The sequence below is a fragment of the Pangasianodon hypophthalmus genome, chromosome 22 (assembly GCF_027358585.1).
Source record: "Pangasianodon hypophthalmus isolate fPanHyp1 chromosome 22, fPanHyp1.pri, whole genome shotgun sequence".
In the NCBI taxonomy this organism is placed as follows: Eukaryota; Metazoa; Chordata; class Actinopteri; order Siluriformes; family Pangasiidae; genus Pangasianodon; species Pangasianodon hypophthalmus.
Genome location: NC_069731.1, coordinates 13,442,192 through 13,462,794, shown reverse-complemented (window position 1 = coordinate 13,462,794; position 20,603 = coordinate 13,442,192). Strand labels below are relative to the sequence as shown.

Genomic DNA, 20,603 nt, shown 5'->3' with positions numbered 1-20,603 from the left:
CAAACCCGTGTGTGAAGTGTGTACAACATGCGGTCTAAAAGAGTCTATTTCATATTTTGGTTGTGTGTTAATTTAAACCTTTAAGGACATTTTATAGTGACTCTGCCCTTCAATCGGTTTAGAGCATGGTTTTCAGAAATGCCAGCCAATTTGATTGATTTTATTGTAGGGTTTTTTTTTGGTTTTTTTTTTTGCCAGCGCTCTCATTTAGTTCACATTAACAGTAACATTATAAGAATAAAATCTCTTCCTGTAAAATAAGTAAATGATCCTTTTTTAAATCAGCATTTTATAAGCATTTATCAGGAAATTGTCAAATGCTCCTCTCCATTGTTGTGTGGTCATTGCTTAGTTCATTTGTGTGTGTGTGTGTGTGCGTGCATTCACAGTGCTGGCCATGCTGAAGTCTCTGCACCAGCTGCAGATGGAGAATCGGCGTCTGGAGGAGCAGATCAGGACCCTGACCATGAAGAAGGAGCGACTGCAGCTGCTGAGCGCGCAGCTCTCTGTGCCATTCACACACACTAACAACACAACAAGCTCCGCCTCCTCTCCACTCTACCACAGCAACACACACACAGGTTAGACACACTTACAGCTCTTTCTTCCACTTACACACTAACGACCCAGCAAACTCCATTTCCTCTCTACTGTACTACAGCAACACACACATTAGTCACTCACACACACACACACACACACACACTCCTCTGTGGCATTTAGGCTATTTTTTTCACTGCACATTCAAAAGCATGAACCAGCTCAAAGAGAAACCGGTGGTATGCAGGGTTCTAGTGCTTTGTCTACCTACTTGAGAGACAATGGAAACGGTCACCATGACAACAGCAAAAGCAGCTGCACACAATTTCATGAACGTTAACAAGATTAATAATTGGTGTCGTGATGAAATGAAAATGATTTTAATTTCAAATGACTGGTGGAAATAGAACCAAATTAAAGTAAAATTGCAAGAACGTCTGAAGTCCCACTCTACATATTCGGAAATCGGAGGTGTTTGTCAGTTTGTGCTGTAAAAAAACATTTGCGTAGGTTGAGAAATAAAAACCAGTCAGAGAACTACTAGCTTCACCTCAAGTACCATTAGTTCTTTTTAGTGCCAATCTTGAGCAAGAACCAAAATCCTAGCTGGACTGGTGACTGAATGGAAACGCATAGCTTTAGTTTATGGTGTCAAAAGTTCTGGTACTTTGTGCAGTGGAAAAAAAAGCCTTTATACACTAGCAACACAACACACTAGCAAGAAACTCCTCCTCCGTGCTACAATAACACAAACACATTAGCACATCAGCTTTGTAATCAACAGTGCTCTCTCATCAAATGCACATTGCAAATTGCTCTAGCATACACACACATGAAAGCTGCACAGTAAAACACACCATACACATACAGCCTCTCTGACTTGCACACACAGTAAGCAGTCCCTCTGTGTCCCCTCGTTCTCTGCACTCCTGCTGCAGCCTCACTCCCTCCTGCAGCTCCATTAATCTGGTCATCACTCATGTGAAGTTGCCCAATCTTTCTCTCCCCCAGACATGCTGAACAGCAAGAGCATTCAGCTAGGCAGCAGTGTTTTAACAGACTCCTCTCAACATTTGCCCACTCAGGTAACTCGCTCTACTCCTGCTCTGCACATCAGATCTGCTGGGACTGAGCACCTGTTTAGTTGAGTCAAGTGTTATTACGGATAACCTTCTAGCCTGTGAAATAGAATACCAATGCAATCGCTTTTTTATTTCAGGCAGTGATGTAATGATAAATGCTAACTGGTACAAATCTCTAGTTTAATCTGCTGCCTGTGTCGTTGTATGATCTCTTGCTTTCCAGTATTTTTTAAAATGTTTATTGGAAATGGACCTGTAATGATGTCTCTCCCTCTCTGTAAAAAATAGTGATATTGTTTTGATATTTTCTGGACTATAAGTCACCTCATGGATTACGTGGATTACAACCATGTGTTAAGACTAGCAAGCGACTTGCAGCTGTTAATTTCATGTTTAAGTTTCTGAATTAAAGCCAATGACAAATGATATCTGAATTGAGATTTCCTTCTTTGTATGCAAATGAGTTATTATACGGCAAAGTAAAAAAAATCCAAACGATTGGCTTTAGTAAATTTCATGGACTAATCATATGGTGTGCGAATTTTCTTGCGTCTTACTTCGTATTTGCGTTCAGTTCCCATTTAGCACACAAGCATGGAGGGAAAATGTATAACCCTCTTCTCATTTGGTGTTATTACAGTATTAGGTCTTTGCACACAGATGGTAAAAAGACATATGATTTGCTCTAAAACTGTATCTGTCCCCAAAAAATAACGATCTGTTTTTGGGTAAAAAAAAAAAAATTGGCAAGCAGTTGTTCCAATCTGCAGTCTATAAAAACGTTAACAAACTACCGTAACTGCTGTAGTAGTATGCCCATCATAATCACACTAATAGACAGGCTTATGCAAATATTGTAACAATTTGCAGCAACTCCCTGAGAGCAGAAAAAGCATCTTATAGTCCAGAAAATATGGTAAAACAAGGCAGCTGGGCTTGTTATAATCCTGAAGACATTTCTTCACTCATCCAAAGAGCTTCATTAGTTCTGATGAAGTAGAGAAATGTCTTGAAGATTATAACAGCCCTGTTGCCTGCTGAATGTTTTAAATGGCCTGGATGACTGAAGATCTCCATAGCCACACTCCCTCTCTGTTTTTTTGTCTTTTTTTTGTGCAGGATCTCCTGATTGGTGGCCATAGCAGCTCTAGCAGCACCTCCTCCCTCTCCACTCCTACCTCAGTGGCCCACAGCCCCCCTCAGCAGCAGGTGAACGGCCTGATGGGGGCGCTGCAGGGCGCCCACGGGGCCATGAGTGGCATCGTGGGGGCTCTGAACGGTGTGATTCAGTCCTCCAGCCCTCTCCCTCACCCTTCGTCCATCACCTCCACCTCCCTGCCCATCACTAGTGCCCTCAACAACAGGTCTGTTGGTGAAGAAATCGTCATTCAGAATTTGTGTGATTTTATAATACACTCAGATTCAACTGAGATTTGATACAATGACAATATCAAGATATATTACACTCCTGATATAGTGTAATGGTTGTATTTTATACACATATGCAGTCATGTGCTTGCTTGCATGCTTGCTTGCTTGCTGGAAGGTCATCATCATCATCCTGTTTTTTTCTTCTTATCAGGACAGATGCAGTAGGACACTTTGGATTTGTATCATATTAGTAGGCATGTGCTGAAAATCAGTTATACAATATACTGCAAAACTTGAAATATGTGAAATTATACCACAGCACTTTTAAATTCTTAATTCTTATTGGTCAGAGAGTGTTGATTCATTTTGTGCAATAGCATAGCTCTGACAGGAGTACCAGCTATAAGTCAGATCAGGTTTATATTAATGCACTCGTTGTAGTGGGTTATTGTTTCTATAATAACAGCTAATTCTCAGGGACTTGTGAAGTGGATGCTCTACATAAACAAATTTAAAACATGTGATTGTTGATATAGTGAAGTTTTCTGTGAGGAAATATTTATTCAGCATTTTTGGAAGGAGTCTCCAGTGTCAGCACTTTGTAACGGTCAGAGATGAAGCTCTAACTCTGAGTTTTCAGACATGGGAATGTCTTGAGTACAGAGGTCTTTGTGGTTTCTTGGTAACATAGCAAGCTGAATTTTTTTTGTCTTATTGACTTAAAGGGAGAGGGGAAAAGTGAGGGATACCGGGAACCAAGTTGTTTGGCAGACATATCATAACATTAAATGTCACTACCAATGGCTGAAAAGTAAGATGTGGTGTTCTTTAATAAATAAAATAAAATGTTTGGAAATTGCTGTGGTATAAGAGGAATAAAATGCACACCACCCCATCACTGATTATTTTCCTAATGCTAGAGTGGGCTTCTGAGATAAATATTGTTCCATTTGGAGGCTGGCACAAGGACAGCTGCTTTTTTTGGCCACATTTAAAGCAGCACATGCGTCCGCTAAGAAAACAATCCCAGAAGATCTCTGAGAAAGCATGAACTGTCAGCTCTGGAAGGACAGAGGAATAATCTTTTATTAATACATAATACACTATAAGACATCATTACTGTGCATTCATAGAGAATTCAAAAAGTGAATTCAACTAACAGTACACTGTTTTGCACTGTACTGTTATAGAGCAACCAATAGCATAACCTCAGTTTCACAACCAGTGACTCATTTAGCATGACAGAGCTATGAGATTTGCACACAGTTATTTTGATACTTTTCATTTGCTTTTCTTTTTTTTTCATAATATTTTTAAAGGCATCATCATCATCAGTTTTCTTTTTAAAAGCATCAATTTCTTGCTTTAGTCCTGCTTTAGAACTGCTCTACATTTTTACAAGGATGCTTCTGAATAAACTGTGCCTGGACTTCAAACATACTCCTGATGTATAGAAGAAGAACAAGAAGAAGAAGAAGAAGAAGCCTTTATTTGTCACTTATACATTATAGCACAGTGAAATTCTTTTTCGCATATCTCAGCTTGTTAGGAAGCTGGGGTCAGGACGCAGGGTCAGCCATGATACGGGGCCTCTGGAGTATAGTGGGTGTATGATCATTACATAGCACTTGTCTCCTTCCTTCTTAATCATACGGTTGACTCCTGGAAAATACTAGTATAGGATTCTGGAATAATTGTAGCAATGAAATGTAATTTGCCAGGAGGTACTGGTGGGAAAAATAACACAGTATGAATGTTCCTTGCTACTCTTCTTCTCCAAGTATGTTCATAGATTCCCACCTACTGCATCAGGGCATTTCAGATTTGCCCAAATAGTTTTTTTTATGCTGTTATTATGTGACAGAAATTGAATATCAGCACATACCTATTGGTTTTTGTCATTTGCTTTTGCTTTTATGCTTTTAGTATGGTAGACCTGCCTGCATGTTGACCTTCATCTCTTCTTTGTCTGATTTCTTTCTGTCTCTCTCGCTTGTGCTTGTTGGGTGCAGCATCGTGACCACTGCGAAAACCAGGTGAGGAGCTGCATGGCCTTGAGTTTCCGCTGTGTGCAAGCTGAGAAAGTTCTGTTTTACTTTCTGCTCCGTGTGTATAATGGATAAAATCTTTCATTTAGATGTATGCCATTATTTCATATACACGTGTTTTAAGTTTTGCTCTTTAAAAAGATCAGAAAAGAACATTTTCGTCAGTGAGCATAGGGCGGCACAGTCACCTAGTGGCTAGCATTGACACCTCATAGCTCAAGGGTTCCCGGTTCAATGCAGAGTTCGGGTTACAGTTACCCACCTCCAAAAACATGGTGTATGGATTGGCTATGCTAAATGGCCCTTAGCTGTGAATGTGTGTGCATGTGCATTGCACCTACAATGAAGTAGCTTCCCATCTAGGGTGTATTCCCACCTCACTCTCACTCGACCTTAGCCAAAAGGCCACCTCACTCTCAGTGTTCTCAGGATAGGCTCGGGACCCTGATCAGGATGAAATTGTTTACTATTGATAAATGAATGAATGAAAAAATGAACGCAGGTTTTTACTGAAGAAATGTGTAAATTTGTGCGACTTTGAGCTGCTGAACACAGTTTGAGTTTGCATCAGTAGGACATTTACTATTTAACCATTTACAGTGCTTTGTGTTTTATAATGCAAGGGATATCTTGTGCAAATGTAAATGCAGTGCACTGATATGTGTGTCTGTGTGTGTGTTTTAGTGCAGTGAAGCTCCTCACTGAGCAGCAGAGGCAAATTCTCCTCCATCAGCAACAGCTGCAGCAGCTCATCAATTCCCAGCAGCCCATGCCGGTACCATTTACACACACACACACACACACACACACACGCACACACACCATATGGCTTTAGGCTGTATGGCTGCTTTTTTTTTTTCCCCACTCACTCATTTTTTGTAATTCTTGAAAGCAATGATCATGGAGTCCAGTTCAGCACAATCATTTTGGAACTGCTCCATCTTTCATTTCAAAGGTTTTGATGAGTGAACACTGCCATTATCTGTAGCTACATTGAGGAACATTGGCAAAGAATCAGATGTACACAATCGGCCAAGACATATTTGGTATCCAGCATTTGCTTCTTAGAGCTATGAGGATAATGTTACTAACCAAAATTATTTTTTCATAAATATCTGCCTCAGACCGCATGTAGTTATTCACTAATCCCCATGCCATGCTAATGTGGTTTAGACAGAGTATGATTTACAGCAATTTGTAAAAATAAACAGAACTTCACCATGTAGCTATTAGTGGGTTTTTTTACAGTGTAACTTGACTGCATGCTTGAAAATGTCACGTTGTAGTTGCAACAGTGTCAAATGAAGGCAGTCTATTTCTGTACATTTGGTTTTTCTAGAAAAAAAGTCCAATCTTTAGCAAAATATAAAGGACTCCGTATACAAGCAGCATGATAAAACTGCAAACTAAGGTTCTTCTTTGTTCTTTGTTCATTCATGTTCTCCTGGTGCTGTGCGTGTGCGTGTGCGCGCGTGTGTGTGTGTGTTGCAGGAGCAGCAACAGGCCTTGTTCTACCAGCTAATGCAGCAGCAACAGCAACAACAACATGACCTGCAGCAGCTTTCCTCCACCCAGCTGCCCATTAACAACCTGCTTCCTGCCGCTCAGGGTGCCATCGCTGCCAACCCCTTCCTGGCTTTACACACTGACAACAGCAGTCAGAAAGCTGCGGTCAGTGATATAATGCATTCAAAAAACTGTTTGTCATTTGTATTATTGACATTTTTATCTTGGTATTTTTTAGTTCATTCCTTAGGCTGAAGATTTAGTTCCTCACTAGTAATTTTGGCCTGTTAACATTATTGTTTCGCTCGAGGCTCTGATGATATTCACTAATAATTAAACTAGTAGTTCAGTTCTAGGCATCCTTGTTGTTATGAAAGGTGTTTTTGCACTGCACAAAGCACCAGAACCTTGGGCACCAGTAAACTGAACCTGTGCTTCTCCCATCAGCCACCAGTCCAGTAGCAAAGGTTGGCGCTTGACCAGTTTTTGGTTCCTGCTCAAGATCAGCAGCACAAAAACTAACAGCACTCAGGGGTCAGGCTTAATAACAGTGTTTACTGCACTGAATAAATAAAGGCACAAAGTTGTATATTTATTTCTCAACCTGCACAAACACTGAATTTCTCAAATATTGCAGCGTGACAAACTGTTTTAGAGCAACATGAACAAACGTTCAAAACCATCATACGTACTGCAGCGTTATTAAATTCTCAAATCTGATTGGTCAGAAAGTTTTGATTAATTTTCTATAACAGCAGCTCTAGCAATAGTGTCAGGTGTAATTCAGATCACAGGGGTATATTAACGTGCTCGTTTTAATGTTATCGTTTCTTTAGTAACACCTTAGAGATGTGTACGGTGTACGTGCCACTTTAACAGTTTTTAACCGCGTGTAACTGCTGATATGGTGCCGCTTTGTGAAAGATATTTATTTAACATTTATAAAAGGAGTCTCCAGTGTGAGCAATTTGCAACAGTCAGAGGTAAAACTGTTACTTTAAGTTTTCTAGCCTCATCAGTAGGGTAGAGGTGTTTGTGCTTTGTGGGTTCTTGGTAACATGACAAGGTGCATTTTTTTTGTCTTATTAAAAAGAGAAAAAAAGGTGGCTGGTGAGGGAATCTACGGCTGTGATAACCCAAATGATAAGGGGAACTTGTTTTACAGACATTCAGCATTAGATGTAAATATAAAAGGATAAAAGATGCAATATGTTACACTTTATTGAATAAAAATTCAATTCTTTGTCAAATTGTTGTGGTACAAGAGGAGTAGTTGTAGGAACATTTGGTTGCATCTTCCCACCCTGTCTTTGATAATTTTTCTGATTTTAGGATGTGAAGTGGAAAAGCCCTTTAGTCAGACTGAGATTATCGTTGTTAGTAGTGATTTTTGATGGCATTTAGCCTGTGAGTTTAAACAGGTGTGATATTTTTGACTCACTTTTATAGTTTATCTGATTTATTTTGTTCTTTTTTTTTTGTCATGCAGCGGCTGGGTGAGAAAACCGTGAGTGTCACAGGGCAGGAGAAAACCTGAACAGGTGGGACAGGATTGCTGGAGGAGGAGGCCAGCCATCTCGGGGGCCAACCATCCCATCAGAGCAGCTACAAACTAATGCGCACACACACATACACATGACTTGGCTGAATATCTCAAGCTCTAACGTTGCACTGAATTGGACTAAATCACTTGCTGTAAAGGTTAGGGTCCTGGGGGACCACTTTTGGGGCCAAGACACACACACACACACACACACACACACTCTTCTAAGTGACGTATTGGTGTGAATCACTGTGGGGGGGAGGTGCTGAGTGATCTTGGCTGGAGACTAAATGCATCTGCTCACCACTGTTACCTCTTTAAAAAAAAACTGGACTAGCTTAGGATACATTTCTTTAAAAAAAAAAAAAAATGCTTTTTCTGTTTGTGGAAAAAAGAAATTCAAATCTGAAGCGTTTAATCTACCACAAAGGCCTTTGCCTTAGAGGGCCAAACAGGGACGCACTGATCCTGCTGAACTCCTAAACGAGCACCTACCTCTCCGAGCCAAGACTGAAATAGTTAAAATACCAGGACCCGTACCCAAGTGCCTGGCATCTCCCTCCATGCCCTCGTGCTGAGGATACACACTGGAGACGCTGCCACTCTCGCTTCCTTTTTTGTATTCTGCTCAGTCTGGTTTTAGGATGAAATATTGAGAATTTCAAAGTATGGCTACCAATCACTGTCACTCAGGCAACACCAGATTTCTGAAAGCCTGCACGGTGACCAAGCTCAACTCTGTCGGATTTACCTGGGCATGTGCCGATATGAAACGTCTATATCGCGATAATTGCTTCAGTTTACTTTTTTGGCTTCAATTCCTTTTTACAATGTTATTATTTTATTGTAGCATGATCACGCAATGCTCCTTCAAAATAGTCCAAAATGAGGACCTTCAGAGACCACTGTCCTCACCAGTAAGTCAGTATCGTGTCCCATATTGTTCATGTTGAATATCGTGATATATCTCAAACCTGATTATCGGCACATGCCTGCAATTATAATATTTGTGCTGCAATGATAATTTCTTAAGCCAACTTTATATTCCTCTCCTTTTTTTTTTTTATTTATTTGAGTTTGTTTTGTAATGGGCACAAGATAATATTTTAGAGCCCAGTTGTCTAAAACATTTTTATACTACTGTTCAAAATTGTGTCACAAAATTTGTCTCTCATTTCCTTTGAATCTTGTAAGAATTTTTTTGATTAAAATGTCTTGTGTTGGAGCAGAAAACCTACTTGGATGGCTCATTGTGTAAATATGGTCTTTTCTGTCCTTTGTTTTTGTCGTATACGATCAGAATAAGCTGTTAAAAATTTAGCTCAGCGCTTTTTTTTTTTTTACCTCCTTTTCAATGTAAATAAGTATTTGTGTTCATCTGACAGTGTGAAGGATTTATTCCAACTCATTTGGTGTGTTGAGATTGAAATAATTAACAAACAGGAAATAATGATGCAAGGTAATTAATTTATTTTTGTATGTACAGGGACTTTTTTTAAGTTTTGCATTTCATTGATGTCGTTTTATACTCCTATACCTATTTCCACGTTTTCATGTGTCTGTATAGGTAATTATGCAAAACTCCCTAAAGTCTGTATTTAAGAATACCAAACGTGAGTCCTGCTTCGTACTGATCATAAGAAATACTGAACACAGAGACTGTAGCGTTAAGATTTTTCAGTGATTAAAATTGTTTTACAAAGGTGATGAGGTGTCATAATTTTATTCAGTCTCATATTTGCTAGATTTAGACAGGAAAAGAGTTTTAGTGACAAATATTTATTGAATTTAAACATAGGGTGATGGTAGTTGCTATAAGAGTTTAAATACCAGGATTTCCAACAATAAAATGTAGAACCAGGAATTAATGTCAGCTATTTTGTCACTACAGCAACAACTCCAGCAACTCCCTTATTTCCATGATTGCCTTTAAAATAAGATGTGAACAGTGTGACAGATATTTAAGATTGTGTCAAAAAAAAAAAGCAAAATTTAATTGCAATTATATTACTACTGTGAATGAGTTGTTTGAGGAGGAAAGAACCGGCAGTTTCAAAACATTAACTGGAATCTTCATTGCTGATTCTCTGAATAAAGGTTCAAGCAATAAACATGTATGTATTGTCTGGATGTGCTGTTTGTAAAAACTGAAGAATTTAGATATAAGTAATATAAGTTCTTTAGGCCAGAAATGCATCTTGTAAAATATTCCATGGTTGTTATATTTAACTCATTAGGAAATGCCCACATAAGGTTATATAAGGTTAGTTGTAGTGATGTCATCTGTGAAAAAGTTGGCTCTTCTAGCTGAATGCAGAGTCAGCTTACATTCATGACTCCTTTTTTTGTATATGTAGGCATTGCAGTCACTCCTGTGTTCAACGCGTGTTCAACTGTCATCTGTGTGTGATGTGATGGTAATGTTTTAGGGAAGGTGACCAGTTGGAGGATAAATGGAAAAGAAGCACAGACAGCAGGCTAAATAACCTTAATGCTTACTGTGTTGGTCAATGCACCAATTTTATATTATATAAAACGCAAAGTAATGTTTTGTGAATTAGAAGATTTCATGAAACAATTCAAGCTATAGTTATGCAAAGAACAACAATTACTGGTCAAAATATTACAAAAAATACTGCAGTGTCATTTGGGAGCTGAAAGAATCGTCTCTTATTGTTCAGCTGAGTCAAATGATCTGACTCACTGAAAAGTGCCAGAATTCCCGTCACTCGTTTGCTGGTTTCACTGAAGCAGCTCGGGCACTGTGCGGGGGTAACAGAGGACCCTTAAACAAGGCTGTATTGTATTCTGCCTCAGTTGTAAGAAACTTTGGATAAAAATACCGGATAAGCATACTGGATAAGCATACAGTTTATCAGCAAGTAACATCTTCCAGATTTTAGTTTTTTTTATGATCTACAAGGTGTAAATTGCAATTAGGTAACAATTTGTAGTCCGCAATTAAAAGCAGCATTGTCTGGGCTTGTGTTGGGGAATAAACTTTTGAAATTCACTTTCAGATGTTTTAATTGCTCTTGGCTCACAGGACCTGCACTAATTCTGTGGGTTCTTGGTAAACAGTTCTTAGCACATTGTACATCTGTAATTTACACACTGGTGGTGTTTTATTTTTTTCATAGTTTAAATCATTTTCACTATAATAAAGGAAGATTTTAGTGTGTTCTCTATATAAATCAACCATTTGAAGGATGACACTGTTTGGCTCCTGAATGCTGAAGTGAACACTAAGCCAAGTTAATGGAAAGAAGGTAAATACACTATCGGGTGAGATAACACTGTATTATATTGTGTTGTACTGGATATTTTTAGGGTTGTAGGTGTACAAAATACCTCTAGCCTTAGTGATATAACGGCTTTTGTATCCGCTGTGGCCACTTCAAAAAAGTTTACCAAATCATGACACTGCATTTTACCAAAAAAAAAAAAAAAAATTCTTCAGTTGGAAAGAATATCCCATTCACCCTTTATTTTTACCTTTGCCTTTACTCTTGCTAGTGAACAAAAAATTGCATCTCTCTCTCTCTCTCTGCTCCATCATGCTGTCCACACCAGTGACCTCTGACCTCTTGGCCCCCCACCTGCTGTGCTGAAACTCTGTGCCACACAATGAAGCACTGACAGGCTTCACATGCTTGAATAATACACATTTTATTTAAATCGGCTGAAGAGTGCAGATTTCTATAAAGCTGTGAACATTGAAAAGCATGTGCAGTCACGTTGCATAAAATGAAAAGTCTGGTTAAAGGTTAAAGTCGTTTAAAGTATTCCTTCAGTGCAACTCGATAAAGGTATTTGTGCACTCAGTATATAATACTATAAAGTCTGAAAATATACATCAAAATAAAATCATCATCTGATGCTGAATATTTAAAGAAAATTTTGATTAGTTATTACAAATGTTATAATTAATAGTAATTTTCTTGAATCCCGCTTCAGCAGTGATATCCCAAGACTTCTCAAAAACAGTTTTCATGTCTAAGTCTTCCCCTTTCTTTAGTTGATAACCTCACCTGGATACTGTAGATGTATATCAAAGAACTGCTGCTGTAATCATAAAGACTACACATACTGAACATCCTTTCAACTCACTTTCTACTGTTTTATTTTCTAATATACATTTGTGACAGAGTAATGATTTATAATCCCACTATCTATTATAATCCCACTAGCCCGGAAAAGGATGCTCTCTCATTTGAGTCTGGTTCCTCACACGGAGGTTTCCCTGGCTTCCTCATTAGGGATCTAAAAATAAGTCTACATCCAGATTTCTATAAAGCTGCTTTGGCCATCCATCCATATTCTGTACCACTTATCCTACACAGGGAGCCTGGAGCTTATCACCCTGGACTGGGTGCCAATCCATCTATGGACAATTTAGAGATGCCAATCAGCCTACAACACTTGTCATTAGACTGGGGGAGGAAACCAGAGTACCCAGAGGAAACCCCCGAAACATGAGGAGAATATGCAAACTCCAAACACACAGGGTGGAGGCAGGAATCAAACCCCCAACCCTAGAGGTGCAAGGCAAACATGCTAACTTCTAAGCCAAAATGTCCCCAAAGCTGCGTTGCGGCTATATATCTATTGTTAAAAGCGCTATACAATTAAGCAATATCACACAAGCAGGAGTGCAGTTATACCGAATATAGGCATAGCTATGATTCAGCCATAGGCCTCGGGTAATCACAGAAATTAATATCTAATTGAGTATCTGACATTTCAGATACAATATGGCCAAATAATTTATTTATTTTTGCTCTGTGAAGGGAAATAGATCCCGAAGAAGCCACATTCCCTAATATCACATCAGCTAGCTGGCTAGCTAGTGAACAATGATTTGTCCATTCCCATTCAAGGCGCATCCATGAAATTCCCTTCTTCCTTTTCATCTTCACCTGATGAGCTTTCATAGTCTAAGTCAGAAGTTATATTCGTGAATATCGTATCGTTTACCATGTCCGCTGATGATGTCGCTAACAATACTGTAGTAAAGGTTTCAGTGGAATTAGGATTTTACATGGTGAACTAGGATTAGCGGAGTGATACAAACAGTGAGATGTCCCAGTGTGGTTATACTAAATATAAGCACTCCTGGAACTCTGCTGGTCCAATCAGATCAGTGGACCGGAACTAACTGTTTATAAATAAATAAAATGTAATTAGAATATAAATACAGAGAGGAGTAATAAATAAACCTGTGCTTTACAAACACTGTCTTCTAGTAGATTCACTATGTGCACTAAAGAGTGTGTGTGTGTGTGTGTGTGTATTCAGGGGGTTAAAAACAGCTCATTTTCACCCTCGCTGCCTGTAACGATGCTTCAGTTTTCAGGTCAAAAATGAAGCCAATGACGGAGATTCAGGGAGATTCAGATTTTTTTTTAGATGGAATTCTAATCGCAAACTGAAAATCAGACATGTCCCAGATGAGTTTGTGTTTCTGAGCCACCCCATGATGGCTCTTTGACCCCGTTAAACAGATAATTAGCTGAAGAATGAGATGTCTGGATTACTTCTAACGTCTCTGGGAACTGAGATTTTTCTCCCTAAGAATGCAAGACTTCCAAACTCTGCTGTACACGCTTAGTGGGAAACGCTTACGTCTCCTCTACTAATGCTGCCTTCAATTGCTCCCGGAAGTTCGTGTATACGAGTTCAGAGGTGCTGATAACGACGTGGTGAGTGTTCAAGTGCCTTTGGTCGGGAAAAAAAAGGAACGGCGTGAGGAAAAAAAATATTTATTTTGTATCAACAAAAAAAAAAAACGGCAAGAAGTTTATTTTGGGGTTAAAAATAAAGAACTGAACGCCAAACCCTGTGCTGTAGACGTTACATTTACATTAGGGGCCGCCATGACTGTTTGTTATTGACACGCCCGCAAGTCACAGAAAAATACGAGTCCTTGAGTCGTGGCTAAGCACGACATTGTGGTGGCATTCGTGTGCTTTCACGTCGTAATTCCGATATTTCCGACTGGACTTGAAGGCAGCATAAGTACGCTAAAGAGTCCTGGGGTTTGTTCGTGTGGAGAAACGGTGTAAGCCCCAAAACTCTGTTTCAGAGAACCCCTTCAGGACCTGAAGAAGCCTTCATCCCTGACAAACCCTTTCTGTGTGAGAATTGTGTGAGAATTAATTCACCAGCACTAACCTGTACTTTTGGTAGCAGTCACGACGATGCTAATTAGATGCTAATCTGCAGGTTATTGCTAGGTAGCTAACTTGGCTAAGTGGTCTCTAAAGTAAGACCATTTTAACATGAGGTGTTATTTCTGCCAACTCATTTTTAAATATTACTTTATTTTAGGCTTTTTGTGAAATGAATCAACACAAAATGGTATACATGGTGGCCGTGTAACAGGTTTTTCAAGAAGGAAAATGGAAAGCAATTTGATAGAAGGAAATGGCTGCTAAATTACACATCCATTTGTATTGGTGTAAGAATTCAACTGAAATTCAACTTGTGCAGTGAAACAAGGCTTAAAGTGAGGACATGCATTAAGACACACAATCTCACATTCAAATGTTTTAGCTCTGATGTTTTCTATTCATTTCCTTCCTGTCTGCTCTTCCATCTGTCCCTGCACTCATCTGCTAACATGCTGACTCACTCTTCCTTCCACATTCCTTTGCTTTTTTTAAGGCTTCCTCTTCCAAGTACTCCTCTTCCAAATACTCCTACACTGACTGCATTCCTCCTGTACAAATGATTCAATTTAAAAGCATCCAATCACATCATTCCATTGTACTCATATAGTCACTATAACATGCTTTTTCACTGCTCTGAGTTGGACCCTTTTAGGAGAAACATGTTATCAGCTTTCCTGTGGACCAAGTCACCTTGTCCTGCTTCTCCTTTGGTTCTTGCTTTCTTCTCCTCTACACTCACCCACCTACATTTCTCCTCCTTCTCTTCTCCATTTTGATGATTTCCAGCTGTCCCGTATCCACGGAGGACACAATTCTGTTACATCTGCTTCTGCTTTGGTAATTAATAGCTCGCTTTCCACTCCGAACCCGAGTCTGAGATCTCCCTTCCCCCTCCGTGTTATCAGACCTGTCAATCACTGCCTGGCTGTTTAAACACTCCATTGCCACCCTCCGCTCGTCCTCTTTCTCCTCTGTCCCCTCGCTTTCTGTCTGTTGATCGCTGTCTCTTTAGCTTGTTCTGTTTCCCTTTCTCTCACTTGCTGTCTCTCTCTCTCTTTCTCCCCTATTCTCCTTCTCTCTTTATCTCTCTCTCTCTCCCCTCTCCTGGCCCTTATTCATTCCCATCTCGGGTGATTGAACACACTCGCTCTTCACTCCCAGCCCCCTTGTTTCCAGCTGTACTCGCCTCCATCATTAATGGACCTTAGTCAGGCCTCCAAAGGCCACCATAACCAGCTTAGGACCAAATCTGTCCATCTGTGTGCCTGAACCAAAATCACCACAGAAGGTGACTGACTAGATATTTCTGTCAGGAAGGAAAGAAAATGTTTGTTGTGGTAATTTTTTTATTTTTATTTTTTTTCATTTTAATGCACAGGGGATTTTTATTTTGCTATATGTGGTTTAGTAAATAGTTTTAGGTTAATTTCAAGGCATATTTCAATATAGTAACCTGTTAAAGTTAAATCAAATGATGTATATTTTTTACATACCAGCCTTACAGTTATTAGTATATTACAGAAAAAAAAATTACAATGCATTTATTTCATCAGTAACGCCAAGATCTACACAGTAGCACCGTCGCATTGTAGCATTTTAGTTGAATAAGTTGAATTATCATACATCAAAATATCACAACCGGTAGGAAGCTTTCAGACTGAATAGGAAATCAAAATTCTTTCATTAAAAAAGCACAAAAACCCTATACTCTTACTCCTCCTATTATATTAAAGCCTTATTACATATTATTAAATATAACAATATTACATTAAATATTAAAGCCTTGAATTTAAAAAAATCTCTTCGTAAATAGAAAGTTGTGTAATTTCGGGAATAGTGAAGGTACACTTCCAATTATGAATAACAAATACTAACAAATATTAAAATCATAATAAAAAATCTTGGCTGTTATACACAACAATTCTGCACTTCTATACATTTACATTTACAGCAAAGCCGCTTTCTTTTTCTCCATTTTCTTTTCCTCTGTTTACATTTACAGCATTTTTTTTTTACTGCCAAACTCCACACAAAGCCTACTGTATGTAGAAACCCATTTCTTTAGTCTGGATAAAGGATATCTAACCATCTAGACTGTGCTGCCCTTACAAATGCCACGACTTTAGGCTACATATCACATATAAAAAAATTGTACAGTTACGTCACATTTAAATAATTTAGAAACGCGTGTTAATTCTGTCAGATTGCTTAAATTCACAGAACACTCATGCTGAATAAACAAACACTGTATTTTATGCTGGATTTGTATAAATTGTATAAAATCTCAAATTGTATAACACTCTCAGCTCTTTATACACCTGTGCATTGTTCACCCTGACTGATACACTGGTTCTACATCCGCCATTTTGCTTCTATTCATTTTCAGTTATTATTAACTGATATACATAGCATTTCAACTTTATGCAAATTGAAGTCACCGTTGCTTAGAGTTGACCATTCGGGCAAAGGCAAGGGGCCATTGTCCGAGCGAAAACGAGGGCAGAGCTACACACTTCTGCTTTTCAGAAGTAGCTTAGTTCTACAAAAGAAAACACGATCTGGGGGGAAAAACATTATTCCATAGTGTAGGGTTGAGCAATTATACATTTAATACATATAACACATACTATATGTTTTTGATTGTTAATTATTTTAATCAGCTAAATGTCCAACACAGAAACAGAGGGACTCAAATAAGAAGAGAAATCTGGGCCTAATTCAAATCAGCCAGCACTATACACTATAATCACTTTTCCTTTCCTTTTATTTTCCATTTAAGTTGTGCCAGAAAATGTGATTGGACAAAACCTGCCTGAATTTGTGTGTGTCTGTGTGTCTGTGTGTGTGTATATATATATATAAACACACACACACACACACACACACACACATATATATATATATATAGTGTGTGTGTGTGTGTGTGTGTGTGTGTGTGTTTTAGTAATCTACTATTTTAAAATGATTAAAAATAATTTGGGTTAACCATGTTTTAGCTATACTTGAATAAAACCATAAGATCATGGTTACTCTGGTTCATCATTTCATAATATTATATTCATAATACTATTGTCAGTTATAGGCTAAGAGAGTAGGCTGTAGCTTGGCTTATGGTTTTATATGTGACTCTGAAAACCTCTGTCGTGCTATCACCTTTTTTGTGTATATTTTTTCCATAAATCTCATTTTTTTAGAACCTTAGATTTACCAGTGCTGTTCAGATAAAACTGCTTCTAAGCTTCAATTAATTTAATAAGGCAGCGCAGCCACTTTTTTTTTTTTTTTTTTTTTTAAATTAAAACCAGTAGTTCATGTGCGACAGATTGTGTTGTGGATTTATTATCATTTTTGTTATGAACAAAACCGAAACTCATATGCATACACACAGGCCTGCTTCTCCTCTCTCTCTCTCTCTCTCTCTCTCTCTCGCTTACACACAGGCCTGCTTCTCCTCTCTCTCTCTCTCTCTCTCTCTCTCTCGCTTACACACAGGCCTGCTTCTCCTCTCTCTCTCTCTCTCTCTCTCGCTTACACACAGGCCTGCTTCTCCTCTCTTTTCCTCTGTCTTTCTCTCTCTCTCACACACACAAAGCCACAAAGCCCTGTTCCTCCTCCTCCCCTACCTCTCACACACACAGTCGTGCCTGTTCACCGTCTCTCTCTCGCACACACACCCACACACACACACACTCTCGGGCTGCTGCTGTCGGGCCTCTGCTGCTTTTCCCTGCTGCAGCGCTGTGCTGAAAAGCAGCACACAGCCACAACCACACACACGGCTGCTTTATTTACCACTGAATAATTATCCATAATTTCAAAAAAGCAGGTAAACACTGAAAATGTAAAAAATACATTTTAACTGAAATATTTTACACAGGCTTAAATGCGACCGGTTTATTATTTAGCCGTGAATACCAGCTTTTCGCATGAGCAGTTTGCTGAAGAGCTTATTTTAGGAATTATAAAATATAGGCCTATGAATTTTCAGGCTTTAACATCTGGTTAACGACAACAACAACAAAAATAATAATAATAATAATAATAATAATAATAATAATAATAATAATAAGGCGAGGTTATTAGATAAGGGCTAAAATGAAAAGATTGAACTGAATCCTACACAGAAATAGGTATGAAGGCTTGATTATAGCGAGCATACTCAGTGACAGAGATGAATTATAATTACAGGACCAGTGAAAAATGTGACAGGATATAAGGATTTGAAACAGCACATGTAACTCGAGGTAAAAATAGACGGACTTGCCTGTGTCACATCATTAGCCTGTTTGAACGCTGAAATTGCGTTTTTCCCGAAACGCCATTCATTTAGCGCTAATCAGACACTGAGCTCGTTAATTACAGCAGCGTCCGCTACAATCTACTGCAGTTATTAGAACACGGGAGAAGTCCCGAAGTGTGTGTGTGTGCGCGTGCGTGTGGGTGCGTGCATGCGTGACTATGGGTGCGTGTGTGTGTGTGTGTGCGTGTGCGTGCGTGCGTGACTGTGTGTGTGTGTGTGCGTGTGCATTTTTATGCCCACCAAATGTCCCCACAAGAATAGGAATCAGACTTTTGCAAAAATCTGAAAAGAGCCAAAAGGTTTCCTTTTGCGTACTAAGGCTAAGGTGTGTGTGTGTGTGTGTGTGTGTGTTTATTATGAGCCGTATGGCAACTATGCGTAGAGGGCTGCTTTGGGCCACTGCACGTCTCACGAAGCTTCATTAATTATTTAGGCCTTTAAAGTCCGGCAGACTCGCACTCCCACACTAAACCATGACACTGTACCGGTATACATGAATTATTATTATTATTATTATTATTATTATTATTATTATTATTGCAAGTAGTAGTAGTAGCAGTGTAATGCAGTAAAAACTGCTTTAAAATTAAAAAAAAAATTACAAAGAAATTTTAGTTTATAGTTGTTTATAGTAATTTAATTAATAAACTAAAACAACAATATTTTAATTTACTATAATGAATAACTATTTCAAATGAGTATGATAAACACATATACAAAGTACACTGCAGACACAAATGAGAAATTTAACTGACAAAGGGTAATTTAATTTAGCATAATAAATCCAAGTTATGGAATATTCCACAATGTAAAAAAAAAAAATTAAACAATTTTTTTTCGACATAATGTATGTGAGTCTCAAGAGGAAAATGTGGGTGGAGTTTACAGAGAGAGAACTGAGTGTTGCGTATGAGTTGGTGAGTGGAGGTCTGGGGTAAATGAAATAGGGGTAACACACACACACTGTTTAATTATCTTTATACATTATTGATCTGAAATTACACACTAATTAAACACTATAATTGTTAATTTAAAAGTTTACTGTGTAATGTGGTTGCAGTCAAAGCTCTTAGGTGGAGGGGTGTGTATGGTGACCATGTCTTCAGTGTGCTGTGTACAGAAAACATTTCAGCTATGAAATTAGCTAACAGAAATAGTTAATAGTAAAACTAATAATAAAAGTTCTGTCATTCTTTTTCACCTGAAGAATACAAAATGAGGATTTTATGTTTTAAACCTTTAGACACACACAGCCTGTTCAAACCTCAGTCCAAGGGGGTTGAGTTTGGAGCAAAAGATCAAAAGTTTGAACTTACTAGATTAGTTTATAATATACACTAAGATATATAATATATAATATAATAATATATTGCATAAATAATACCATGAAGTTCAGAAGATGCCACAAGGAGTCAAGGATATTGTTAAGAATTTCAAATATAAAATAGTTTTGATTTATTTAATTATTATTTATTATTTTAATTTTTTTTTTTTTCATCCATAAAACACAGGCACCTCATGAATTGTGCCTGCTTTCAGCAATACTTCTTAGGCAGTGGACATGTGTTTAGTTATGCAGTGTGCATACTGAAGTGTGTGTACTGAACTGTGGAGTGTGTGTGTGTGTGTGTGTGTGTGTGTGTGTGTGTGTGCGTGCATGTTTGTGCGTGCAGAGTTGAGAAGTCATTCATAAAGGTCTGGTCTGTGATAGGGAGAATGGGACTCGAAACAACTGGGCTTCTGGTCACAGAACAAACAAACACACACACACACACACACACACACTTTACAGTAAGACACAACCCCAAAGATGACAGTTTGAGAATTACACAGTGTAACTGGCTATTTATGATGTTAAATTAAAAAATCAGACACACCTACATTAGAACAACATGTTTGGAAAGATTGCACATGGGAAGCCCTTCCTGACAGAAGCCCATTGATAAAAAAAAAAGTAGCATATTGTCCACTATGCAGATTCAAAAATGACGTTCTTTAATATATAATATAATGTAATATAATGATCCATAACTTTTATCC

The 20,603-nt window shown here is 38.4% G+C and overlaps 1 protein-coding gene across 4 annotated transcripts in view; it reads left to right on the top strand.

The window, feature by feature from the left end:
- The window catches only part of mllt10 (MLLT10 histone lysine methyltransferase DOT1L cofactor), a 69,940-nt gene extending 60,143 nt beyond the window's left edge, over positions 1–9,797 (top strand). For 2 of the 4 annotated variants that reach the window (XM_026937945.3, XM_053227816.1), the window contains 7 exons: positions 390–581; positions 1,552–1,625; positions 2,742–2,986; positions 5,006–5,029; positions 5,726–5,816; positions 6,533–6,712; positions 8,037–9,797. In XM_026937945.3, coding sequence (XP_026793746.3) covers positions 390–581; positions 1,552–1,625; positions 2,742–2,986; positions 5,006–5,029; positions 5,726–5,816; positions 6,533–6,712; positions 8,037–8,084 — 854 coding nt within the window. In that variant the 3' untranslated portion in view covers positions 8,085–9,797. Of the gene's footprint in view, positions 1–389; positions 582–1,551; positions 2,987–5,005; positions 5,030–5,725; positions 5,817–6,532; positions 6,713–8,036 lie in introns of those variants that run through there. The other 2 variants (XM_053227815.1, XM_053227817.1) reach the window with 2 other exon arrangements.
- Positions 9,798–20,603: the final 10,806 nt, after the last annotated feature.